The sequence below is a fragment of the Amblyomma americanum genome, chromosome 9, assembly GCF_052857255.1.
Source record: "Amblyomma americanum isolate KBUSLIRL-KWMA chromosome 9, ASM5285725v1, whole genome shotgun sequence".
Lineage (NCBI taxonomy): Eukaryota > Metazoa > Arthropoda > Arachnida > Ixodida > Ixodidae > Amblyomma > Amblyomma americanum.
In genome coordinates this window covers 138752390-138779303 of record NC_135505.1, presented here as the reverse complement: position 1 = coordinate 138779303, position 26914 = coordinate 138752390, and the positions used below count along the sequence as shown (strand labels likewise).

The following is a 26914-nucleotide window of genomic DNA, read 5'->3' as shown; positions in this document are numbered from 1 at the left end:
AGCTTTCCCCTTGCAGACGCACCTGATGGAGCTGCAGTGTTCCCCTTCCAGGTGCCTGTGGCTCCCCCTCACAGACCTTTAACTATACTGGCTGCCGAGTGCCAGATGTGTTGTCGAAAATGCTTTTGGACGTGTCAAGGCACGCTTTAGAATGGTGCTGAACGGCCTTGAGTGTGACATCCACAATGTCAGTTATGTGATCCGTGTTGCTTGTGTGCTGTACAACATTTGTGAGCAGCTCAGTGACCACTGTGATTCAAGCTAATTTGGTGGGGTGCAGAACGCTGATGAAAGGCGGCCTCAGCCGGTGTGCACAAGCAACCAGGAAGAGACGTGAGGTGTGGCTGTCGGGAATGCCCTGGCCAAGCACCTTGCCTTGAGCTAGAACCCAGTCCGTGGGAAACTCAAGAGCAGCTAGGAAGGACACCTCTACCAAGAGGGGACAGCCCTGAACAGAGCTACACACACAGTGTTGAAGGAGCAGACTCTGAGTTCAGTTTACCTTAAATGGCTACCAATGCATACACATGATGCATACTCCCTACTGGGGTGAAGGTTATGAGGGTTACAACTAGTGTAATTTCCGTAACCTGCATGTGCTTTATAAAATAGGATTGGTTTACAGAGTTTAACGTTCCAAAGCGGCTTGGGCTATGAGTGATGCCATAGTGAAGGGCTGCAGAATTTTTTACCACCTGGGGTTCATTAACATGCACCGACATTGCACAGTACACGAGTGTCTTGCTTTACACCTCAATCGAAAAGGCGCCGTCGTGACCGGGCTTTCAGAAAATAGTCTTGCATTATATAGCTAACGTTAATCATTGGTTCCTGTTAAGCTACAAAACGAAGTGGTTCGTACCAACTACTAGTACTCCTTATGACAAGCAAACCTTCACCTACATGCAACCATCTGTAATGAACTTATAATGAAGATTTCATTGCTTCCTGTAAACAAATCTGTTTCTTTAAACAGTATTGCTCGCAGACAGTAGTAAAATGCCAGCATGAGCTTTCAATTTTTATATGATTCATTCTTGTTTAGCACTGCTGTTTATGTTGGTTTCATTGCCATTGTACTACCTTTTTCATTGTTGTGTTTGTGTCACACGGTCTGCATATTGGCTGCTATTCTATCACTTGTTGTTTGCTTATAATTTTCGTGTATAACTGGCCATCGTCTTGCCACATTGCCAATCAGCAACTTGTTGGTACCTTGCCAAGGAGTAGAAGCTTGCACTTCTACTTCTGAAAGCAGAAGTACTTGCTGGAGGCCCTAGTTGGTTCATCATAAAGTTGAATGGCACAAAGGAACAAACACAGGAAGACACAGCAGTGGTGCTTTTTCTGCCTCTGTGTCTTCCTGTGTTTGTTCCTTTGCGCCATTCAACTTTATTCTGAAAGCAGTATAGTGAATGAAATGCATTCACTATATAGACCTTTCCAATAAGGGCTCCCTGGGTATCACCATATTTTTTCGCTAGGGTGTTACATGCACCTGATGCTAGCCCTGTGGAAGCGGATATCTGACCAATAAAGCTGTTGGTACTTACAATCATATTACAGTGAACATTTTATATCTAGTCGAAGATTAAGCAAATAGTTGCAAGGAATTTTTTCATTTTGCTCATGAAGGTAACGAAATCATGTCAGTCACAGGTGGAAGCTTCATATTTTTGCACACATCATCCACACACAAAGCAAACACAAAAATGTGACCCAATGGTGAGAGTTTGAAAGACTTATAGTGTGATAAATTTCATTACATTCCCATCCCAACTCGTTAAACCAAAGTATGCTTTCTGTGAACAATTTCATGTCGTTACTATTTTGCTGTTGTCAAAATTCCCCACTGTTCTATCACTTGCCCCCCTCAAAAAACGAGTTATGTTGCAAGAAAAATATCAGCCTTGTAGCAGACAGTTCCTGGTGAACATGCAACAGCCATTGGTTCTGAGTGTAGAAGCAGGTCGAGAGTTACTGCGAGAGCAGCAGCAATGTACTTGCAACGGACATGTTTGATTATTGCACTTGTGTACCCCTGCAGTGTATGCATGTGCTCTGTTAATAACTAATAGTGCAAGCTACCACGGTAGCCAGCTTGCACAATACAATTCACTGTTTAAAACACAATACAAAACTTTCAGCAGTAAAAGATCTTTCATCCCATCACGTGCTATAATATCAAATAACTTCCAGCTCTTTTGATCACTCTTTATTGAGTGAGTCATTTTTTTTTGTTGTCTAGAAATTTTGCAAGCAATTGCACCATGCTTGCTTTTATGGCATTCGCTTCCTTCTGGAGGCGCACCATTATCTTGCGCATTTTGTGTGCCTTGCGGTCGGCCTTCGCTGCTGCCTCGCTTTCTCCTTTATGGACGGCAACTAGCTGCTCTATAGCAGATCCTTGTCGCTTGTGGCGGCTCTTTTGGGGTTCCCTTCTTTTGGCGCTTGTGCCAGTACCGGCACTGCTCCTTGCCCCTGCAGTGGCACTGTTGCTTGCGCCAGCACTGGCTCTGCTTGTGTCGCCACTGCTGTTGCCTGTGCTTTGCAGTACAGGTACTGCAGCACTCGCACTGCAAATGGGGGAGCTGGCCGCAAGCTGTCCTCCCATGACAGGAGCACTTCTGAGCCACCTGGTGCCTCATTGACAACTGGCAGCTGCACATGATGAAACATACAAGACAGCATGTTATCATCTCAGAAAAGAGGTTAAATGTGTCCTAATGTAATGCAATCATCCGCTTCCACAATATATTACAAAAACACAAACTTGAGATGGCCAAACTGGAAAGAAGGCAGCAGTCAAAATTTTTGTTTTCCTGAGCATAACTAAATAGATATATGAAGGTCCCGACATGTACATCGGCATTCCCTAGCCCCAACTTTCACATGAACCAATGGGTTCAGTTGAGTTTTTTTCCTGAATACTGTTGTGGAGCGCAATCGCCTTCCTTTAGGTTTATGTGACTCGAAATATTTTGTGAAGGAGTTGGAGGATTTTTGTACGGTTCCTAGTGTAGGTGTTGTGATGAATGTTGGATTTTATGTCCTTTAAATGACTTGTGGCTGTTGCGGCTAATGGTTTTATGGCTTTTATAATTGTGTGCCACTCCTGCGTGGACCAAAGTTATGGCTCGCAGTATGTACAAATAAATAAATGAATGGACAGCTGAACAAGACAGTATAACAAGCTTATCAAAGTCAATAACAAGCAATATGTTAAACATTTGCAAGCATGTGGGGCATGGTTGACCAAGGGTAAACCGAGCTGATGAGGACGAGTTGAACAAAAGTACATGGAAGGTGAGGTGCGAACTCCGGCACGACAAGGCGCAGCGATTTGAAGACGCAAGTGCCATTTCCGCTCCCCATTGCCATTAATGCCCATGGTTGTGGGAGTAGCTTACTCTACATACCCCCCCCCCTCGAGTCTGTCCAATGATTCCAAAGGAAGGATTGCTGGGTGAGTTGGTTCATCATTCAGGGCTTAAAAACAGCACGAAAAATGGGATGACACAGAAAGAATGAATAGACAGCACTGAACCTGCAATTGAGTGTATTTCATGTGAAATGGCAATAAATACAGAAAGCATGCAAAAAGAGCTTATAGACAAAACCGCAATACAGATATTACTTATATACTTCGAACGAAGACAGTGCAAAAAAAGGAACCACAGAAGAGGACACGACACAAAGAACGCTTCTCTTCTGTGGTTGCCCTTTTTTACGCTGTCGTTCATTCCAAGTATGAATCGCCAACTAGCCCACCACTATGTTTTATTGAATTACTTGGACATTACAGATATCACATAGAAATTTTTTATCTACTTTGCTACTTCCCTTCAGTGTCGCTGTAGAGAAACAACAGTTCGCAATAACAGCTTATGATCCACAGGTTGCTGTATTACTCCACTGTATTCAAGCCCAGTTGCTAATGGAATCAATGGAGGAAGATATGTATCTACAAGAGAGAAGGATGAAGGTGAAGCTGCATGTGCACAGGCGTGAAAGATGAATTGTCATACAGCACTAACAATATTAATATATCACGCAAATAAAGGCACCGAAATTCTGGTGCGTACCTTAACTTCATCTTACTAGAGACTTAAGTCGTATCCATCCGCAGTGTGTGCCTTTTGACATACGATTCCCACCCAAAGAAAAAGGACGTAACCTAAACTAGCAATGCGCATTGAACTCCCTGTACAACAAAGCGGTCTTTGCTCTGGCATAGTAACATTAAGCATACGGGGAGACAATCAGATAACTACCGATATGTAGAATTGCTAGAAAAAAAAAAGGATTAATGGACGAGCAGTGGGAGTTGCTTGGCTAGTTGGTTCACGCTTCATGACAAAGAACAACAGCACAAGGCAAAAATTCCAGTGCCCATGTTTGTGGGAGTGGTTTACACAACTGCTTGAGTCTGTTCTTTATTATCTATCGTTGGCCAGCATTTTAAGGTGAGTACAAGTTCCGCACTGAGGAATGAGCACCAATAGAAATCTGAAGTGATCTGCATGACAGATAACACGCAATGTTATAAATCAAATTACCTCTAAACTTTCATTGACTCGCCCATCATCGTTGATGGGAAGGCAGCCGAGGAAACTGTGGAGCTGCCAGTAGAAGATCCATGAGACACCAGGCAACCCAGTTGAAGTGCCTGTCCGTCTCAACTGCCTGGACAAATAAAAATGATGTGAGCTATTAAATGTGTTGCTGAAAAAACATTTTAAGGTTGTGATCACAGCATTTCTCTCAGTGGATTAAGCTTCACTGTACACATTCTCAATGCAAGGCTAAAATTTCACAGATAAGTGTCTAATGCATATGCACAGGTACTGGTGAAATTAATTAATGCAATTTACATTTGCAATGTGGCTTAACTAAATCTTGCTAATTGCAGCTTAACAATTGAAGCCGTGACTGTGCATTATGGTTCAACTATTGTCTTTCTAGCAATACCTTACTTGGTTAATTTCTAGATTTATTTCTTTCATATATCTTTCCCAGGCTGCACTGTGTAAACTACTTCACAATTGCTGCTAGTACACAGTGAAGCCTGGTAAAGAAATATGAAATAAATCTAGGAATTCAATTAACGACATTGTTGCTCTAGCAGGTGGCCAGAAATATCGACCAGTACAGCAATGCTCTCAGCGCTGCAGCTCGCAATTTGCAAATATAAACGACGACCAACACGTGTGTAACGAGGAAGACGAAGTTTGCATGCAGCGCCGTGCACGCGTTCACGAGCGAAGATTCTAGGTGCTGCGTATGCTGCTCCTGCCTGGGGTCCATTACTCTTCGAGTCCTTACTACCTCAACACTGCATTCTCAATATCGTCTGCGACACTCCAGAACTGTGCGACGGCGGCGATTAGAATCGACGCGTTGCTCCAGCGACAACACATGCTACTGTCGCACATGCGAGGCTGACGTAAGCAGTTCAGCTGCACTATGAAAACAGCGCCAAGAACCCCATGACACGAGCATCGTTTGGTAAAGGTCGCACTTCCGGTATTTCTTGTTGAGGTTTTCCATTTTCAGCTTGTTTGCTGGTGTATGGGCCTTCTCCCGGCGGCAGCCCGGCGACCAGTTCCGCTACAATCGCAGCATATATCCGAGCGTTGCGCGTGTTACCGATCCGTATGAGATGCGTATCAGGGCTGCGGTTGTTGAATCAAGCATCACAACTCTGGGAGGACGAGTCGTTCGATGTTGCTGCTGCCACGGGCGCCGCCATCTTGTCGATTAAGGTAGCAGACGGAGGTCAGCAAACTCGGTTTGGATCTTGTGAGCGCGGGTAACTATAGCTACAGGGAACCGTAGTTACCTTAACTATGGGTTAAGGTCGCCCGTATTGTAGATCGCTAGGCAATGAGACAACTCCTGAAGCAAGAAGAAAAAACGCTTTTATTTTAGAAACTTTTTGAAACAAAACCGCCAGCAAAGCACCTTGTTATACAAGCTCTTACTGCGTTTTTTTTTCGAAGGCGAACAATGTCCACTGGTTCCAGTTCTTTGCAGCATTTTGTTTTCCTTCTGCCGTGTTGAAGAGCCGATCTTAAAATTGGCCTGCGTGTCAGCATGGGCCTGGTAATATAATGAACAAAGCTCCTTGGATGCATGTTTCTTTTCTTCAAGGTCCTTCCGATCCGGATGTTCCTGCCCGCACTGCGATAGTCCACCGTCCACACAGAAACCCTGTCAATCTTGGTTCGGACCTGAACCACAGCTCCACACACGTCGGCGCCGTTCAAGCGCAGCAGAATTTCGAGCCAGTAGGTGTCCACATCCGTGTCCGCCTGGTCCTTGCTCAGGTTGAAGATCCAGCGACCACCTTGCCTGTTACGGCTATATTCCCACATGGGCTTGATGCCGTACTTGAAGACGGAGTAGTCACATCCTTGAGCTATTTTGCTGGGGAGCTCGGTGTGGTTGTACAGAGCCCAGAAGTCTTCGACCGTATCGAACGAAGAAATCTCCAGAAGGTTTTCTTCCCAACTGCGGTTCCTGTCGTTCCTGAAGTACCAGAGGCTCCACCGATGTTCTAGGGGATGCTTCAACGGTTCTTCAGGCGATGTAACCGTTTCAGCCTGTTTGGATGACGCAGGTCCCTCTCGGAAAGCTTATCTTCGACTGACATCCTGAGCAATATCTGTTCCTGCGGCTTCGTTAAGACGAAACACCACGCGAACAACTAGCGACATGGCGTACGTGATTAGCAATATTTAAAAACTATTTGCGAGAAAGACGACGTCGTGCTTCCGCTCGGCAGGAGTGTGGCGGACTGGAGGAACGCTGCATAAAACTCCTCTATATATAGCCAGTGCTGTGGCATGTTGCAAGTTGCGCGTCCGCGCCGTAAGTGTCGCCACGGTCGGAACGATTGCAGCGATCCTGGTATCTGGCGGCTCATGTGTTCTAGGTTTCCATAATGGAATTTATTAATTTTGATTTTTAGAACGATTGTCACTGATATTGCAATGCCCAAGATGCCTAAAATCACTTTTGTACATCGATTGTCACTACTGATGTTTCCTTTAATAAACTGTTCTTTGGAGAAAACTATTTACGTTTTTGGTACTCGAGCGAGCGCCCTAAGCAGCTGCTAATCAGCCGCGCTGGCCGCGCCGCCAACTCCCAGGCACCGCCACCGTCGCATTTCAAAATCGTCCCCATTGGCTCTACGGGAATGTCACACCCTTGATATAGCCTTTCGTCAGGCTATCCCAGCAAGCATTGCAACCACGCGGTGCAGCTTGGGAAAAGCAGAAGAACCGACAACTGGGCTAGTTGGTGCATCTTTAAGCCGTGGTAAAAACAGCGCAGCGACGACAGACACGGCTTAAAGCTTGGGAAAGAAGCGCGTTCCACCAATGCCTCCTGAAGAACATGCCTGAAGCCTCATCTCGATTTCAATGGGCCCCGAGATCGCCACGACAATTCGCAGACTGGCCGCTAGGCAGCGCTAAAAGATGACCCTCAATTTCGGTTTTTATGGCTGGGAGACCGTGATGCGCGGTGTCCGATCATGTGCTGTTTCATCCTTTTTTCGGCCTTTGAGCAGCAACTTTTATTTTGTTAATGACAAAAAACATGTTTTTGAATGTCTCAGAGTGCAGCAAATACTTAAAAAGTCTCAGCTGACTTCCACATTATACTAAAAGAGGATCATCAGTTTCTATTTCGAAATCTGAAAGCGTGCTCTGCACGCCGTTCTATCATGCCGTTTGGACCTTTTGTCTGCTGCATAATCAGTAACTTTTTAACGATTTACAACGAAAGGAACATGTACCAAACATCCATATTGCAACAAGTGCTTAAAGTAGCTAGAAATGCAGCAAAATAAGTATTTACACTGCATGATACATGGTTGTATATTGTACTGCTGCCAATGACAAGAAATCAACTACTTCGATCGGACAAGCAAAAAGGGAAAATAATTCATGAGATAGAATAAGGACAGGGGGAAATCCGGAATTACCTGAGCTCTCAACTGTAGCCAGGTGACCCGTGGGAAAGGAGGATTGCATGGCGCTCAATGGATGGAAGCCGAAGACGTCGCGGTAACCTTCCTGGGGAGTAGTTGGCCCGCAGGGGGCAAATCCCTCACATTTAATCTGCTTAGAACTTTGCGAAGCGCGCGTCTGTTACAATCTTGCTGCGGAGCATTGCGAGAGGTTTTTCGATCAGGTGAAGCAGATCTTGGAAGGCCCAGCCTGCGTTGTTTCTGGTCATTTTTCCGACGAGCTTTCGCCGAACGGTAACTCCTTGAATAACGTTGACACATTTCAAATAATCCCATCCCCCTCTTCTCTATTCTTTCCGCAAGAAACACAGCTCACTAGGTTCCTGTGTGATGCATACGCACACAGTGACTTTGGGAGTAACACAGCAGGTCTGACTGACCGGATTTCTCCAAATGAAAAGCGCGTGCGTTGATGAAATGACAACTGAAACAAGGGGAGTATCAGACATGGCGAGCGACTTGTGAATAGTAAAAAAAAAAATGCGCTTGAAATCTCAGACACGAGCGCACTTACAAGGAAAAATGGCATGCGTCGGTGCGATGAAGGCGGCGGAAATCGTTTCTTACTGCAGTTTCAAAAATTTTCGGGAAAGAGGTTTTTTTTGTAAATCTTCGCAACTGCGTTCTTGCCTTAATTATGTCAAGTGCATGGTTTGTTAGCAACGGTTTGATGAACTTCTTGCAGATAATACACAGGAGTGCTCCCCTGTGGCCGTCATCCTTGTTCTCACAGGTTAAGGACTGTAGGCAAACCCGCGATTTTATTCACACTAGTTGTAAAGCAAGCATGTGTCCAGTGGTTTTTGAAGATGCGTTCGGTCTTTGAGCATGACATCGACGAACTTCTTGAGGCCCTGTAACAGTCTTAGGAGCGCTGACGTCGGGTAAAAGAATCCACCCCTGTCTTGGTGGACCGTCAAACTGTCTACCTACGTAGCATTTCCTTGGCTGGAAATGCAAGCTACAAACTGCAGAACAATTTGATGTTGTGTCTGTCTCCCAGTTTTTTCTTCAAATTACCTTGAGCCGTCTTTCCCGGAGTTCTAAGTCAGCAGGAATTTCGTGGAACGAAACACCGGGCTTCTTGTTTCGCTGACTGGACATACGAAACAGAACGCAACAGCAATGCATTTTCGCTCGCTACTCCCTCCAGCAACTGCAGTCATCGACGCGTCACTTGTCAAACGGTAACACTAAACATACCACACAAACAATATCAAACACAGCGCACCACAAGGCATACTTTTTTTCTGCAACGGTACTCACAGAAAATTCTGTGCTGCTTGCGTGTCGTCTGCTAGAGGGTCATCTGACAGCGCCGTCATACGGCGGACGCGCGCTCTACGGCGGGCAGAAAAACCCCTGACGCTTCAGGCATGTTCTTCAGGAGGCATTGGTTTTGCGGCCCGCGTACGTCCAGCAGACAAACGAACAGGGCTCTATGGAGCAGCGTCCCAACGCTCGGACACGGAGACGCCTCCAGTGCAAGCACGGCACTTTCCACTGCGTCAACTAGTGTTCCTGACACACATGCAAGGCGCAAAACGCGTTATATTAAAGCGCAGTAAAGGCGCTTACTTTTAACAAAATGAGAACATGAGGAAAGGAAATGGCGCAGATCTGTAACAATAAACCTTTGTTCTAGCCTAGTCTTATTACTCACTGCAGTTAGATGTTTCTAGAATTTTTGAGCTGCTTTTCTATCCTTGTTATTTACTTTTGACATCCATTGGGCACCGGCGGCCGGCGGCCCGCAGTGACCGCAAGCCAAGGGAATAAAAAAAAATGTACGCGTTGGTGAAGCGCGGCCTTACACCCTTCTTCTTGGAATATCTGTGTTCCCTGGATGCTTCCTGACGTTTCTCTATCGCTCTCTTGACCATCCTCATCCCACCAATTCTTGGGTTTGCGTCTTTTCCCTTTTAGCTTTACTCGCCCCTTAACTCCAGTAATCGAGTTAATTTGGTATAAGTCCATTCTGTTTCATTACCCTCAAAAATTACTTTCTCAATTTGTTTGGCTGCTGCTTTTCTGAGTAAAAATTCCCCTCTGATTGTTCATCTCGCTTCAGTTCCACATTGGTTTCTCTTCTGAAGCTCAACTTGATACACTTGTGGTCACTACCTAGACTTCTGGAACCATGTTCATCTATGCTCATTACCCCTAATCTATGACACCCCCTCTGTGACATTAGTGCATAATCTATCGTCGAGTGCAGACTCCCTGCCTCCCATGTTATGAGCCCTTCACATTTCTCGGTACTTTTGCATACAACTAAATCATGCCTGTCACACATGTCCTGCAGCATGCTTCCTGTCGAATCCGTGTACCCATCCAGGTCTTCTATATGTGCGTTCATGTCGCCTAATTATCTCGCCCTGTCCTTCTAGCTCATCAATGTCGCTTGCAATACATTCTAACATTTTCCTGTTTTCCTCTTTGGCATTAGCTCCTGTCCACAGGTATACAAAGCCAAGCTTAGTGTTTGCTTCCCTGCCACTTTTCCTTTTAGCCATAAATGTTCCTTGCATCCCAGTTTAACCCTTTCAAAATTCATACATTTATGAATGAATCCCCCAATTCCACCCCACTTTCTGCTGCCGTCTGTTCTATTGCAATATTCCCATGCGTAGTCTGGGTTACGTACAGGGTGGTTGCCCCACGTCTCTAAGATGCGTTTCCACTAAACCATATACCATTAATACCTTCTGCCTTAAATGTTCTTCTATTTCCTCCCATTTCAGTCTATTCCTGCCACCTTGCATGTTAATGAAACCCATATCTGAATTAACTTGGCCCTGGCGCTTGCATCGATTTCTTCTCCTATGGTTCCATCATCCCTTTGGTCTTGATTCTCTACACTGGTTCCCTCAGAGATCTGGGTCCCCCCAAAAAAGCTGTTGCCTGGCGACTTATCCTACTACCCACCCTCTTGCCAGTGGCACCACCGTAGTGAATGCCATCCTGTGTAAAAAGGTGGGGCCTGACCTCGTACACCTCCCTGTTAACTTCCATCACCCCGTATCTTAGTCTTCGACTCATTAACATAATTACACGGTTAGCCTCAACGACCCTCCTTTCCGTTTCACCAGTCTGCCTTTGGACCTCTGGGATTGTGCATATGGTCACATGCACACTCTCAGAGGCCTCTCTAAGCCTACGCATCCCCACTTCTGCTTCTCGAGATTCTGGCTCCTCCCCTTCAGCACATCATTGAGACCAGCATGGATAACGACAAGGTGTTCATCATCCATGTTGCCCCCACCGAACGCTAAACACATAATGGACCAAATAAAGTTTTTTCTCTCTATCTCTCTCTCCCTGACTGGGCCTCGACCTGCACCCGCCTGTCCGCCTTCACTGCCGTCAAAACGCCTCCCTCAACCTTCGCTAAGTTCGAGTCCCCGACTACCAGAACCCTCCTGCGCTCTAACCGTTCGCTTCCTAACTGCAACTGTTGCCCTTCGGATCGCACTAGCTGTCTCTCCCGCCGCCGTACGCTACTGTCGCGAGTCTCCATGGCCGTTTTTACCTCTTTCTCTTCCCAACTCAAAGCCCGCTGCGCTACAGCACTGCAGGATCGATGAGCCTCGTCCCCCACCTGACACTGCTCCGAACTGGGGTGCCCTGCCGGCCGCGACCTGAGCGCTTCTACCTGCTCTTCTAGCTGGGCCCGCTCTTCCCGCTCCTCTTTCAGCTCGCCCACAATTCGCTCCAACAGGTCGGCATTGGATGGATGGATACGGCTGAACCCTTTACATCGGGCGGTGGCTCGAGCCACCTAGCCATGTCTTGTGAAATTTTACTCCTGTCTCCTGCATTATTAGTACCTCTCCGCGCCCCTTCAGGCGCTTATTGGCGTGAGCCTCCGCGCTCTCTCGAAGGCGCACGTGCCGTGCGTCAGCTATCTGGGCTGTAGTAGAACTTTCTGACGGGCTAGTTGGTACATCTCTATTAAACTCTGTCTCCAAGTTTCCTGTGTACGTCCTGTTAGCGCACGCTATATAATACTATCTGGGCTACGCCGAGAGGAGCTAGGCAATGAATGCTGTCAGCCAAACGCGGGTATCTAATCGCGCAGACGTCTGTGCTCTCGCGTTTGCAGCGGCCCAAGCGGCTGGCAAAAGCAGTTTTGAATCACCGAATGGAATAATTGCAGTGCCACCGTGGCAGCGCTGGTTCCCCTATGGTCGAAATTATTCCGGAGCCCTCCACTACGGCACCTGTAATTCTTCCTTTCTTCTTTCACTCCCTCCTTTATCCCTTCCCTTACGGCGCGGTTAAGGTGTCCGCCGATATATGAGAGAGATACTGCGCCATTTACTTTCTACAAAAACCAATTATTAATATTATCACCTTATTTTCACGGCTTGTTATTTTCACGGTGTTAGTAGAGCGATGGAGCTGCCTTTTGTTAGGTTTCAAACCTAACAGCTACTCGGTTGGTACATCCACGTGTCTTCCTCTGCACTTCCTTTGCGTCGTCCCGTCGAAGGCCACGCCTTTACCGCCTTCTTTATTTTGCTTCCGTATTGTGTTTTCTTTGCGCGGTGGGGTGATTCATCTGTTTTGGTCGCGCAATCGCGCGGTAACCGTCGCCGCCAATGTCATGTACTGGGTGTAGTTCGAAGTTCGGACTCCTCACGAGAGAGGTAAGACTGCGCAGCTGAAATCGAGACCGCGTCACAAGTTTCGTGTTGCAGTAGCCAGTTCACGATCGTAAACTTCAGAGCTAGGGCGTTCACAGCTATCTGTTTCTTGTTCTGAATGGCATGTTGGCCGTCAGATTGATTCTGAACTTCTTTCTGGTGCTCGCTTAGCACTCGTGTCCAAACTGCCAGTTTTCGTACTGCGCCAAATGCTTGAAATCGTCGGTCCTGGTGCCAAAGCTGGGCAAAGAGCGCAAGGTTTGCAGGAACTGCTTTGAAGCACTCAGCAGGTAAGGTTGACCATTTCCACCTTATTTTTTTCCCCAACGTTTGTATTTGTACCTGTCGTTTCATCTGCGCGATGTTGCCGCATTTGACGCGTTTATTGCGTGATATTGTGTTACTGTTTAAAGATATATAGTGCATGCAACACCATCGCGTGGTTCAAACGTGAAGTGGCTCCTTTTGAAGGGATAGGTATGTCACAACACTTCACAAAATCTAATCGGACGTGCTTGCTGGTTTAAGGGGCCTTCACAAGGTTTATTGGGCGAAGGCAGGGCCCACACTTGACTTATCATTGCAGATAAAACCCACATCTACTTACAGTTGCTCTTTGTGTGACATTTAGTCGATACTGCTGGAGGCTCTCATGTGGACAACTGCACAACCAGGTATTTGTGCTCGATCATACATCAGTACCCCTTCAAACTGTTGCCCCCTAAGGTACTGATCAGAAATAATATGTGCAGTTGTTGAAAATTAACTGTTTCTTATTCTGTTTCAGTTCATGCTAAATTAGATAACTGTTAACTTACATCACTCTCAGTGCCAGTCTTAAGTCAGTTGCTTGCTAATTATTGCTGATGAGCCAGTCAGTGTCTCGTTAACTAGCAAAATCAGCTCAGGAAAGCACATTTTGCAGATTAATGCAAAAATAGTTTAATCTTGATTTCAATGTATTGCTATCAGTGAACTGCTTGCCCAACTGTAAAAACTCAATTGTTGCCCCAGAACTACTGCTGGCAAAACGGAACAGAGAGAACCACCTGCTGCATTCCAAAAGTGAGTTCATTTATCATTGAAAATCTCCTGAAATAGTGAAAATAATGTTTATTTGTGAAAACAAGATAAGAATGCCAGAACTATAGTTTTAGAACCATGGCAGGCTTGTTTGATCCGTGCATGATTTCAGTTCAGTGCACATTTTTCAAGTTGAGGAATCAGCGTGGAGGCTGTACGTAGGGATGGACCGATGCTGAACATGTGCTGTGTTTGTGTTTTCCCTGGGTTCTGTCTCAGTGCTGTTTTCTCAACATGACCTCGTATTAATTAAACCAGCTCTGAACTGATGCATTTCAGGAGAGAATAAACATTTATAGCTGGTCAAGAAAAGCAATAAGATGTATGCATCAACAAAAATTGTTTATACTGCACTGAGATATATTACAGTCCTGTGACTTTATGCAACGCAGTCTATTTGTGTGAAGACCTGTTCAATCTTGCCTTTTTTTGTGGTGGAGTTTATGTTGAAAGCAATTTGTAGTAATTCTTGAATAAAAATCCTGTTTTGTCTCAGTTTAGCGTGTAGAAGGAATCAGATTAGCACTGCTTTGGTAGCTTGTTGAGTTGTTTCGTATTGTCTAAAGACAGTGTATGTTGAAAACAAGATTACTGCTTGGTACAAAAATTGTTTTATGAAAACACATAACGAGAGCATGCAAATGAAGGACAAGAGCTCAGAGAAAAGTAATAAATCAATAATTCGGTTGCACAGTTAATCTGCATGAATTCTCTTACAATAAACAGTGCCAGTCCCTCTCATCGCATTTCTTGTGTTCCACCGTTCTCTTATATCTCTCGTGTTTCAGTTATGAATCTCGCCTTATCTTTGCACAGGAGCTTGGAACCACAGTACTTTTTCTCGGTTATAATCCGTATTTGTCATATGGATTGTGATTTTATTGCACAGATAAGTAAGCCATGCTGCAACACAACTGCTGTTAGATAAATGTTTTGTGTTTATTGAGCCACAGTCTACATACTCTTGAAGGTGATCGCTTTTGCATCTGCTGACCAAAACCGATAAATTTTTTCTGGCATGACAACCACTCACTTTTTGAAGGAAGTGGCAATAAGGATATAAGAACGGTGGGACCAGCTATACTTACACATTTTGGTTAGCCCTCTCGCAAATGTGAACTGTAATACGACACTTAATCTTGAGTAGCTTAAGCCAGAAGTGGTCAGCTTCTTTATTAGTTTCAACTGTACCTTACCATGTGTAGCAAAAGGTATGTGCAAATCAGACATGTCAGGCAAATCAGTGCCTTACACTTGGCTGCAATAGGTTTAACCGATGAGTGGTTTTTGTGACACAACAACAACAAAAAAGCCAGACCAAAAGATTGCTGAAACACTAAAAAGTGCAGAGACTATCCAGCTGAGCAAAAAGTGTCTTTTTTCTGCCCTGCTTCAACTTTGAAAGGCGGATGGATGCCCTGAACAACAAGTCAGAAGCCAAAGATTCCGTGCCGCCCCTGGGAGGCGGTTCCGCTCCTCACATAGAGGAGATCGAGAATCGCCTAAAGAAGCTACGCCAAGACAGTAAAGGTTAGAGCCCCAGTCTACTCTCATTGCATGTGCGCAGCATTTGCACGCATTTCATGTCAAAACTCATTACGTAGGCTACCAGTTTTGCAGGTTATTAATGCTATTTGCACACAGCTTCGCACTATAAAGGAAATGCATAAATGATATGTTCCCCATTAAAGTGAAGATTAGTATCAATTGGACTTTGTCCCTAACCACTATCTGTCTTTTCTGGTTCTTACTAATACGTTAGCATTGCTCATCTTGACAAAATCTGGGGTTGTGTGATGCTGCTTCAACCCTCTAGGAGGCCTACGCCTACTACTTACCCACCTTCACCCTCCACTCATCTTCACTGCTCAGATGCTGCCACCCGCCACCAAACAACCGTTTTCCACCCTTCAGAAGGTGTTACCCATCACCCGTCCTCTCACTTCCCCTCTCCAGACGCCTCCACCGATGTGGAACCCACGTAGCACTGGAACGCAAAAACGGCGGCGAAATACACTTCGAAACAACAACACGAAGGAGATTATTATAGAAGCAAAATGTACCACTACTTCTGACACAGATTTGTCGCGTTACATCGTATGATCGCCTGTGCATTCTTTTAAATTGTGCTTTATTTAAGCAGCAAGTGGCCACTATACTACAGATGCTTGTGAACGTGCCGGTTTAACAAGATTTCAAACCAAAAGTGTCCATTTCAAATTTTTTTCCGTACCATTACCCTGTATGGGATCTCTGTACAATGAACAAAAGTAGTTCTGCCTGCAAATCTTTTACAGGAAAAGGCACAGCGCAAAAAGACGGGTCTAAAGGAGCAGACAGACACAAGCGCTGTGTCTGTCCGCTCCTTTAGTCCCGTCTTTTTGCGCTGTACCTTTTCCTGCGAAATGTACCGACTAGCCCAGGCTAATACCCTTTTGCAAAGTTTTTACGGAGTGTCCATTCCAGCAGTCAGAGGGCATTAATTTCGTCTGTCATCACTGTGGACTTATGATTATCCTAGGTGGCAGGCGAACGATCCTCAAGCACTCTTAACTGTGGACGTCGAAGCTGTTTGGCCCTGAGGCCCTAACTGCTGTGACATGACATGCTTTGAGAAGAAGGCATTATTTTGGGGGCGTCGGTGAACTGACTCATTGCCCTTCAGGATTCTTTATTTTGGAGTGTTTGCTACTGTCATTGAATGAAGGCTGCGATTGCTGACTGGATGTTGTGCTGAATTACAGATGTCATTCCAATCCACGCGGATATTGAGGACAGGCTTGCCAAGCTTAAAGATGTTGACGTCTCATACTACCGCCAGCCTCCCATCACGGTGAGCGGATTCGGCTTGCAACGAGCCACTCCTTTGAACTTTCATTCTTTGTAGTAGTGTGCTGTGACTGGAACTGCAGTGTTATGACACAGTCATGACTCATGAGACTGAATTGTAAATGTACCCAGTGGGATTGAGCGGCCGTCATTGTGCTCATTGTCAGCCATTAAATCCAGACATTAAGTGCAGTACCTGGACTTACTGGATTTCATTGCAGTCAGCTTCAGTAATTAATTTATCCCCTCAAACTGCAAAATATCAGAACTTGACAGTGATGTATTTCATTCCTTGCTGTACCTGTGATCACGTGGGCATGCATGCTTTCAGAGCATTGTCGTCAGTCTGGTACTGATTTCTGTAGATTGCATATAGATGTGTCTGTGCACACACAATGTGAGCAGGTGAAACGTTATTTCCATGTTTTGATTGCCACCTAACAACTGCATCCTTGTGATTATGTAGGTTACCAAGATAAATAAATGAATCAATGGACAAATTAATAAATAATGGATAGATGAATTAATTACTTTTGTTGGTAGAGGAAGGTTCATGGTCATTGCTGGGGTGATTGAGAAAAAGAGGATCTGCTGGGAGAAGTAATAATTCAGTTCCAAGTCAAAGGGCTACAATTTGGAAAGAAGATAGGAGTAACCCTATAAGAAGCTCCACCTCATTCTGTTTGTATGAGACCACTGTGTCTACAGTAGGCAGCAAGGTCTTCTTTAATATTGTGGTGGCTAAAAGATAGCATTTGATTAACGGCATCGCCATCTCTGGGTGTGCAGTGAACTAAGAAATTATTAAATGAATGAATGAATGAATGAATGAATGAACAAGCTGCTAGTCTACGTACAAGCTTCTCAAATGGCTGACCCTCCACAGGTATATGCAAACTCCAGAAGGACAGCCGGTCAAAAGGCAGGCGACCTGTTTGCCCAGGTCATGCACGAAGTGGCGATAGACAGGCGCCGTGCCCAGGTTATTAAGGAAACCACTGACGAGATGGAGCGGCGTCTGGAGCGCCTGCGTGACCTCAGCAAAGATTCTGTGGATGCGGATCCCCAGGTGAGCACTCAGGAAAGCTTTCGCGCAGAATTACCCGGTTGAAAGTTTCAGAAGTTCAATGAGAACTGCTGTTCAATTTGGTACAAACAATATCATACTGTAATTGGTGATCAGTGTGCTCGTGCAACACCCCGGAAAGCTTTCACACTGAATTTCTTGGGGAAAAGTTTCAGAAAACTGCTGTTCAATTTGGTACCAGCAATATCATACTGTAATTGGTGATCAGTGTGCTCATGGAACTGCTTGGTTCACTAAAAAAGTAATCTGATGAGCAGGGTAAGTGTTATTGTTTGTTTTTAAACAAAAAGTAAACAGTACTTTAAAACACTGTTTTGAAGTAATGTTAGTGAATATTTTTGTTTCATAACACTTCCTGTTATGGTTACATATTCTGTATCCACTCCTGATGTCTTGCCCAACGGACTCTGAGCAGGTAAATGAATGTGTAAAACACTAAGCATAGCTTATAGTGTGTTGGTTAGCATTCTGTCTAGCTCTGAAATGCATGCTTGTATGAAAAAGAGAAGTCTGTTGCATGAGTTAAGGTTATGTGCAGTGTGCATCAAAATTCAGCAGGCCACTTCGATTCTCCATACCAGCTGTTGAGAGTCTTGCGAGTGGGAGGAAGGATAGAATGTAAGAATATAGTATAGGAATGAAGATAGAAGGAAGAAGTCTACACTTTCGGGAGGGCTCTTTTTTTTTTTTCTGGGGCTGCAAACATTGAGCAACGTTACAAAAACTTTCGTTACATATTCAGTGTTTAATTTGGAGGCTGGAAAAGTGTTTTTTTATGTATAATATATTTTGTCCTTAATCTTAACCATGGCATGTGCTTAAGATTAAGGACATGACATTTGCTCACAGCCGTTTGCTTGTTTGTAGGTTGTGATGTTTGTACTGATGTGTAAAATCATTTAAAGGAGATCTCAATGTGTGTACATGGATTTCAAGATGGTACAGATTCTTAAATTTTTGTGGCTGGAGTGCATTGTATACAATGTAAAGGATTACGGGTGTTCCAAACACCCCCTGTGCCACTACGGATGATAAGAACACATAAGCCGTAACCGCACCGATTGGCAGTTGCGCAGTACACATCGCAAACAGTGAGCAGTGGCGCCCGGCCACACATAGGTTCCGTGAGCCGTAAACAGATCTGCATGAATGCATTTCCCGTGCTTCTGCTTACGGATTTTATTTGTTTTTGGAAGATGCGAATTTCAGATGATACAAATTTTTTCCGGAACCCAACCAGATTCGTGTCATCGAGATTCTGCCGTGACGCACATAATTAACAAAATACACAAGTGAAACTTTTGACAATAGATAAAAATAAAGCATGGTGATTTTCATTTAGGGGACAGATGAAGAGGTGCGTAGTGACACAGGTGAGCTTGGTGTCACGTCAACGCGACCGGCAGAACCCAGCCAGTCCGCACAGAAAGAGAGCGAGGCGAAGGACGAGCCGCCTATCGACGAAGTGGCGCAGCTGATTGGCCGGGAGCTGAAGGCGGCTGCAGAGGACGCAAAGAAGGGGCTTCAGGAGCTCCAAAAGGACAAGGACCTCATGAAGGAGCTCAGCCAAATCAAGGCTCAGAAGCAGGGTAATCTTGACAGTTACTGACATGGCTAATGCAGATTTGTAGCATCATGGTGTTCGATCGCCTGTGCATTTAATTTTTTTTTTCTGTCACGAGCTTTGTTGCATTTTTTGAGAGCCCAGCACAGTGCTTCATGCTGTGTACAAACTGCGCAGGTAAAAAGGAACTCGGTGATGGATCTGATTCTGACGACAGTGCTGAGGCGGATGCTGTTGTGGCAAGGGTAAGAGCGCAATGACAAAAAATGTCGAATTGGATGCTACCAATCATGCACAGTGGTGGGCTTTTAATAACTAAAACTGTCAGTTTATTTGAACGGACACTTTGGTCTTGTCAATATCAGGTGTGTTAAAAGCTTCTCTTAACTAAAACTGCACAGAATTGAAGAAACCCTAGGCTCACATTGAGTTTGCACCATCACGAGTTTACTGTATATTCAAAAGCAGACTTGGGCTTGATCATTGTCTTAAGGGGGAAGAGGGTCTTTGAAAAAAAAATTTATTTATCGAGTCACGATTATGAAATCTTAAGGAAACGTGTTTTAAGGAATGTGGCAAATTGAAAGTCCTTTAAGGCAGGATGATAATTTTGCCCTTATTGCATAGGTTGATGTCAAGAGGAGCCAATGGCATGCATTCTAGCAAGTTCTCTGCAGAAGAATTTCTTGAAAGCTTTCTGCAAAAAGTTACATAAAATTAAATTACACATTTGGAATCTGCATGCAAAAATACATGTATCTTGAAGATTTTCTAATTGTGACTCAATTAAAAAAATGTTTTTCTAAGACTAGCTTCCCTCTTTACTGAATTGTTAGTTGCATTGACAGAAGTTGCTATTAACCAAAGAAGTCATATATCTCGCCAAACTTCTCATTTGTGCAGTAAATATAGTAGTGACAGCACTTCTAGCATCAGTACGAAACTTCTTTTGCCGAAGTACCTTATAAATGGCACTGCAAAGCTTGCATGCGATTGTTAGGACATAGAACAATATATATAAAACTTCAACAATGTTTAATGAGAACACTGCATGCAAGAATTATCTCTTGAGGAACACACAATATTATAAAAAACCTGCGCGTGTTGTAGAAGAGAGGGATTCTTAGAGACGGCCTGAAATACTCCTTCATGGTTCAAAGCAATATAGGATTGGAATATGTTGCATGTACATGTTACATGTGCAAACAGCTCGAGTTATTGGATTAGCACCCGATTGCTTTGTTTAGTTGTATTGTCTGCTAAGCATGGACATGATTACATTGCATGTAAATTTTTTGGACATTACTAATGTCAATGTCACATTTTGCACAGTATGGTGTGAGACTTTTTATAATGGTGATGTGTAGTAAAAGGGAGTAATAGTGCATTGTTGTGCCTAATTTTAGCAAGGTAACCATGTAAGCAACTTAAACTTTAAATTAAAGCAATGTAGGCCATCGTAAAAGAAATTATAAAATTCATCTGCAAAGAAAACTTGATACCTTACTTTGGCATTAGGTTTGTTTTTATAGGGTTCAACGTCCCAAAGCGACTCTGGCTATGAAGAGTGCCGTAGTGAAGGGCTCCGGAAATTTCGACCACCTGGGGTTCTTTAACGTGCACTGACATTGCACAGTACACGGGCCTCTGGAATTTTGTCTCCATCGAAATGCGACTGCCGCGGTCGGGATCATACCCACATCCTTCGGGTCAGCAGCCGAGCACCGTAACCACTGAGCCACCGTGGCGGCATACATTGGCATTTAGAAGAGGAAAGCTTTGTTGAATAACTGGAATTATGCATAGATTTTAATCTTGACTCCAATTTCATTGTTTCTTTTAAATGTTTAAAATTAGCTGATCTGCTAATGTAACCACTGGAGTTAGCAACACAGGTGCGAAGGCAGTAAGAAACTTCCTCCTCCCGATTTCAGCAATTAACTTTTTTATCAACTCATTCACATGAGAACCACCACTAGCAGGAGTGTCCGGCATTGGCATGAAGCCTCGATGGAGAGGAGAGAACTATGATTTCTGGTTTGGATCAGGCAAGTGGAGAGGGTTTGTGGCGTGTCGCATGGTGATTGCTGGACTGGATCCCACACCCATCAGGGGGGAACACAATGCCAACTCCTACCCTGCCGCACGAACTGCATTGACAATCTGAGACATTCTGGGTGGTCCCAATAATATGCAGGTTAGTTCTTTGGGGGATCACGCATAGGTCTCCACAATGAGTGCACAGTTGTTTTCAGTAGCGCATACCGAAGTGAAGTTGTGCTCGGCAGCCGTCAGAAACCCCATGCTTTTTTTTTCTTTTCTGCTCTCGCCCAGGTGCTTCAAGAGGCAAAGCTCGAGGAGCAGGAGGACCTGGAGGAGCTGGGCTTGGACCCAAGCGGTGAGGTTGGTAAGGCTGGCTCAATTCACTGCGTTCCAACTAGCTGACGTCGGTTTCAGATTATTACAGTTCGGACGACTCCGACCTCTGTTCGCTCAAAGCAGAGTTTTGGACTTGTGGCCGATTGCTACCATTTTCGGTGCTATTTGACTCTGCTGTAATTCAATGCTTTCTTTTTTGTATGCGTCTGTGCTAGGCAGAACACAAAGGGGGGACCTCTGTTTTAAACTGCAAATTTGATAGCAGTAAATTCTGTATTTATGCGACTATAGTGCAGATTTTTTTTCCTGCGGTCGCGAGTTTCAGAACGCATCTTGAATTATATTTGGAGCCATGGTACAAATATAATGCTTCTGGAGATAGCTACAGCAACCTTCACCACAAGACTAATGAGCTAGTAGGAGAAGCCAGCTTTTAGGTGACGTTGAGGCCACGCGGCGTGCAAGGGAAGGGTGGCTTTGAATGCGGCATAGTTGGCGTGGGCTGTTGAGAACGAGCAGGCACTCAAAGGGAGAGTTGAGTACGGAAAGGAAAGAAGAGCGAACAGGCACAGGACTGGGTAGCACGAAGCAGCGGTGGCATGCTATATGGGAGACTCTGTGCATTGACGCATCGCAGGCTTTGCTGCGGTCGATGGTGGCGCACACATTTCTGAAGTGTTGCCTCTTGGATAATACTATAGCTGTATCCGTTGCTTCCGTATTTTTACATGCCGTCTCCGTTTTTTTTTCCATGCCCTCTGCTGTAATTGGCTTGAACAGGCAGATATTGCAGTATAATCGTATTAAATATATACCGTACATTCTTTTCCATTTTTGTTAGGTCACAAACAGCATTATATACTTGTGAATACGGTATGCGTTTTAATGCTGAACAAATATGAAGGGAGCCGGATAAAATCAGCCAATCAAATTCTGCCGAGAATGAAAATTGGAAGGAGTCTGCAGTGTTCTTTTTAGGAGAAATTGGAGTTGACTGGTATCACTACGTTAACACATTGTAATGGCAAAGATGCTGTTTTTAGTTCTTGTGAGCCAGAAAAGGCCACAAAAGTGAAATACAGGTGTTGCCCATCATTGGTGGATTTCACACGTAAACAGCAGTGTGTCAAGACAGTTCTTTTGTTCCCGGATCCCCGAATGCAACAGGACCGTTCACTTTCACACTGTGATCACGGAGACTTTAGGAGTTTGAATCAAGTGGTAGGAAAGTTTTTAAATGCAATTGTCTCCGCAGCAAATGCGTCTTTTCGCTGCGGAACAAACATCGGCATGGCCAGAAGGAGCCAGAAAACTGATTGAACAATAATTGGATGGATCTGTCTTTGGGGTTCCTCTAAATCTACTTTCCCACTGCAGGAAGCTGAGGAGCTGCCGTGGTGCGTCATCTGCAACGAAGACGCGGTTCTACGTTGTCTTGGCTGTTCAAACGACCTCTACTGCCGCTGTTGCTACAAGTGAGTTCGATACCACGATGCAACGAGGTCACATATGCTTCCAATGGTACATAGAGGTTGACCTAAAACTTGCCAATCATGGTGACTAGCACCAGCTGGTTTCTCGGCAACAGTGGTTTTGTCGGATAGCCACTTAGATTGAAAGGCCGTACTTTTGCGTATAGCTAATGTGCAGTTCAGCGAGTGATATCAGAGGATGTTTTCCATTTGATGCGTCTGTAGTTGAACAGTCGAGGTTTTGCTGTACTATAGGAAACGAACCATTCTTGTGGTAAAGGCATTTCATTTGTGTCTATACTGTTTGTTTGCGAGCACAATGTGTTTTGCACCGACGTGTACAGTTGCCTTTTTCTCATCTTTCTAGGGAGTGCCATGGCTCTGAGCCGCACCAAACAACGCCGCTGAAGAAATAGGACCACTACCAGTGCTGCTTTTAGATCGCCAAAAATGGCCTCGCTATTGTCGCTAGGCATTGCCTTCAACAGCAAAGTCGCCGACGCACAGTCAACGTGGCACGCCTTAACACAACTTCTATGTCTTCTGCACTCGATAAAAGTGTTTTATGTTTGTTCGGCTTGCCTGTTTGGAACGAATTGTGTTTTTTTTCGTATGAAATGGTGCTTGCTAAGCTGAGTGAAGCAGGTGACTCACAACAGGAGGTTAATCCAAGCGAACCTGGTACGGACACCAAGTTTTTGGTTGATACTTTTGTTCTTTGAAGTTATTCTCCAAGCATTGGTACAACACCCGACCGATTTTTCAGACTCCAATAATTTGGAGTTTGTTGCAGCACTATTGCGCACCTCATAGGAATGTATACATATTGGCTAACAATATTTCGGATCCTGCAGAGGCCAGAAGTTAGTTTTTTTAACTAAATAAGTCGCAAAGGACCCCTGTTGCCACTGAGAAATGTACATTTCTTGCTTCAATGTGCAGATGAACTGGCATGGCAATTTTCATGCTGCGCATGTGGTGTGCTGCGTATGCATGCAATCCCGACTATGGAAGCATGACAATGCCATGTCCTGCCCAAAAGCTATCGGATAATTAGCTTGAATACCAGCTTTCAAGCAGATTTCCTCCCAATAAAGCAATTTTTTTTTTTTCAAGTCCGCAGACTTTTTGGACTGTCCAATTGTTTGGACAATTTTTGGGTCCTGCCAGGTCCGAAAAATCAGTTTGCACCTATATATGTAGTGTTGAAAAAATCCAAGCAACCCAAGTTGCACACTTGGACAAGAATAGTAAAACAGTTGCTACTGGACAGGAACTATGCAGCGATCTTTGGTCCATAAAAGCGAAACTCAAGTGCACTAATATTCAGTCATTAACTTAAGATCTCCTCATTTTGATATTTCCATTGCAGTTTAATTGTTAGTGTTTCGTTTGATGCAGACAGTACATGGACTACCATGTGCCTGTGTCCGGAAAATTTAATGATTTTCTTGTCTGGTGTTTTTGGTTTTAAAACCCAAGAAATAGCTCCAGTGTCAAAACTTGGGTTATGCGAGCCGTAAAAACTTCAAAATAATCGCTGCTCAACCGTTTCAAATTTGCTGCAACCGTTACATCAGCCTGCCCAATGATTTGGAATTCTAAGAGAAGCAGCAGCTGTCACAGAGCCGTTTTTGCAGCCATTGTTCACGTGTTGAAATTGAAACCAAAACATGAGAGAAGAAATTCGGGCATATATTATTGACCGGACATAGATGAATTCCGAATGGTGGTTTATGCTTATTGTCTCATGCATTTTTACAAAAGGAAGATCTCTCAGCTAAAATTTTGGTACCTGCATTCGTAATATTGCAGTTGATGTGTTTTGACAGCATGATTAAAACTATGATTAGTTTTGTCGATGTGTAGCTCTGAAATTCGTTTTTTCGTGCAAAGCGCAGTACTCAAGTAAATTATTTTGCAACTGAAAGAGGTTGTACGTAGGCATTGATGGAATACAGATTAGAACGTGGTTAGTTTCACACAGCACCTCGGTAAAATTAAAGTGGCAGTTTCTAGCATGCAATTATGATGGAGCTGTTGCCAGCCATGGAGTGGCGTTTTAAGCCATGACAAGTGCATCACGATGGAGTTAAATCCTTGGGCTTATATTTGTGAACAACTTGCCTCGGCCAGAGAGTACCACGTGCAATCCGAGAGTAATTGGCTGTGATGTAGCATACCAGTTACAGTGGGATTAACTTGTAATATCACCAGAAGCACTTAAAATTGCAAGAACGAAAACACGTGCAACCTACTATATGTTCAGTTAACCATGTAAGTATTTTAGATCACATTTTATTTTATTTAGATGACCAAAGCATTCACTGATTCGAACTGAATGAAGTACAAATTAAGCAATAATTCGGTACCGGTTTTAGTTTCCAGGACCTTTAATGTTACTGATAAGCTTCACTACACTCAGCACACCAGTGCAAGCAGGCTGATGCAAATGAAGCTTAACAGAGCTGCGCAGATGAAATATAGGGAAATGCAAAACCGTTTTTGGTCAGAATGAGGTGATGCGTTGGCCATCTCAAGAAGTGAGGGCAAGCTTCTGAAATGGACAGATGTGCGTATTTCGCACGAGTCATTAGAACAGTGCACAGACCAGTCAGTGTGGAAGACAAATATTGAAGAGATTTAGCACAGTGCAATACGGAATCTACTTCGGTGATTCACCTCTTCTGGGATCAAGCTCTGCCTGTGTGGTGGCAGGTGTGTGCCCCCTCTGGGCACCTTTGCATGCACAGCTGACGCCTTGTATTGGTTTGCGGGTTGTGCTCTGGTAAATCTCTGGTGAAGGAAAGGCAATGCAAACAGTCTTGACTGCACTGGAAGGCTTTGGTACCTCTATAAAGTTTCATCTTGCATAGCAGCCCTAGGTGTTGCAGGATTCTTCTAAATGGACTTGAAATGCTGTCCAAACACATTTGGAAGATGCAAGTTGCATGAAAACAGATGTGGTGTGTGCCTTGATGGCTTATGCAAAATGGCATCGGGTACCGAGAGTAAGAACACTGCACTTGCTTTATAAATGCACCCCCCTCCCCACCTAAAATAAAAAGATACGATACATTTAAGGAAGGGTGTTTGGTTTAGTTTATAGGGGTTTAATATCCCAAAGAAACTCTGGCTATGAGGGATGCCGTAATGAAGGGTGCCGGAAATTTTAACCACCTGGGTGGGGTTCTTTAACATGCACTGATATCGCACAGTACACGGGCCTCTAGAATTTCGCCTCCATTGAAATTCGACGGCCGCAACAAGGATTGAACCCGCGTCTTTCAGGTCAGCAGCCGAGCACCATAACCACTGAGCCACCACGGCAACTGAGGAAGGGTGTTAATTCATTGCATGAATAAATATGGCATATATACGTCAACATAAACCTTCAGTACTTAAGCACAATTTTGAGAGCTTGGATTTTTGGAACCTGAAGCCATTTTCAGGCCGCATTGACTCTTGCATGGAGCAGAATTTTTCTGTACTACAAATGAAACAAAACAGCAGTGACCTACTTACAAAGAAACTGGTTTACTGGTTTGTTGACCATTGACCAAGATAGCTCGAAGCAATGTACTGGCAACAGTTGCCCAGCGAGAGTACTTGAATAAAAGATTGAGCTTGGATACTGGTTTGTTGACCATTGACCAAGATAGCTCGAAGCAATGTACTGGCAACAGTTGCCCAGCGAGAGTACTTGAATAAAAGATTGAGCTTGGATACTGGTTTGTTGACCATTGACCAAGATAGCTCGAAGCAATGTACTGGCAACAGTTGCCCAGCGAAAGTAGTTGAATAAAAAGA

General features: G+C 44.4%; 1 protein-coding gene and 1 pseudogene across 3 annotated transcripts; one reads left to right on the top strand and one right to left on the bottom strand.

The window, feature by feature from the left end:
- Positions 1–5051: 5051 nt before the first annotated feature.
- Positions 5052–9771, bottom strand: LOC144103729 (eukaryotic translation initiation factor 4E-1A pseudogene; annotated as a pseudogene).
- A 2732-nt stretch (positions 9772–12503) lies between these two features.
- On the top strand, positions 12504–23676 carry LOC144104594 (abscission/NoCut checkpoint regulator). 3 transcript variants are annotated; one of them, XR_013308587.1, is made up of 11 exons: positions 12504–12693; positions 12862–12980; positions 13705–13755; positions 15179–15303; positions 16518–16606; positions 17489–17671; positions 19032–19278; positions 19431–19498; positions 21588–21660; positions 23010–23107; positions 23472–23676. XR_013308587.1 is itself a non-coding variant. In XM_077637696.1 (11 exons), exons 1-11 carry the CDS (start codon positions 12646–12648, stop codon positions 23518–23520), a joined length of 1146 nt encoding a protein of 381 aa, XP_077493822.1. In that variant the 5' UTR covers positions 12513–12645; the 3' UTR covers positions 23521–23676. The 3 variants fall into 3 exon arrangements, 1 of the variants encoding a protein (XP_077493822.1); XR_013308588.1 differs by having other exon boundaries at positions 12513–12693; positions 21588–21651; positions 23472–23522; XM_077637696.1 differs by having other exon boundaries at positions 12513–12693; positions 21588–21656.
- The last annotated feature ends 3238 nt before the right edge of the window (positions 23677–26914 follow it).

What these genes read in the sequence shown, in the direction of transcription:
- LOC144104594 (XM_077637696.1), top strand. Translation starts at nt 12,646, where the DNA reads ATGTCATGTACTGGGTGTAGTTCGAAGTTCGGACTCCTCACGAGAGAG. An exon ending in GCTACGCCAAGACAGTAAAG is followed by an intron (nt 15,304 to 16,517) that starts GTTAGAGCCCCA and finishes GCTGAATTACAG; the next exon opens with ATGTCATTCCAATCCACGCG. An exon ending in CGGATGCTGTTGTGGCAAGG is followed by an intron (nt 19,499 to 21,587) that starts GTAAGAGCGCAA and finishes GCTCTCGCCCAG; the next exon opens with GTGCTTCAAGAGGCAAAGCT.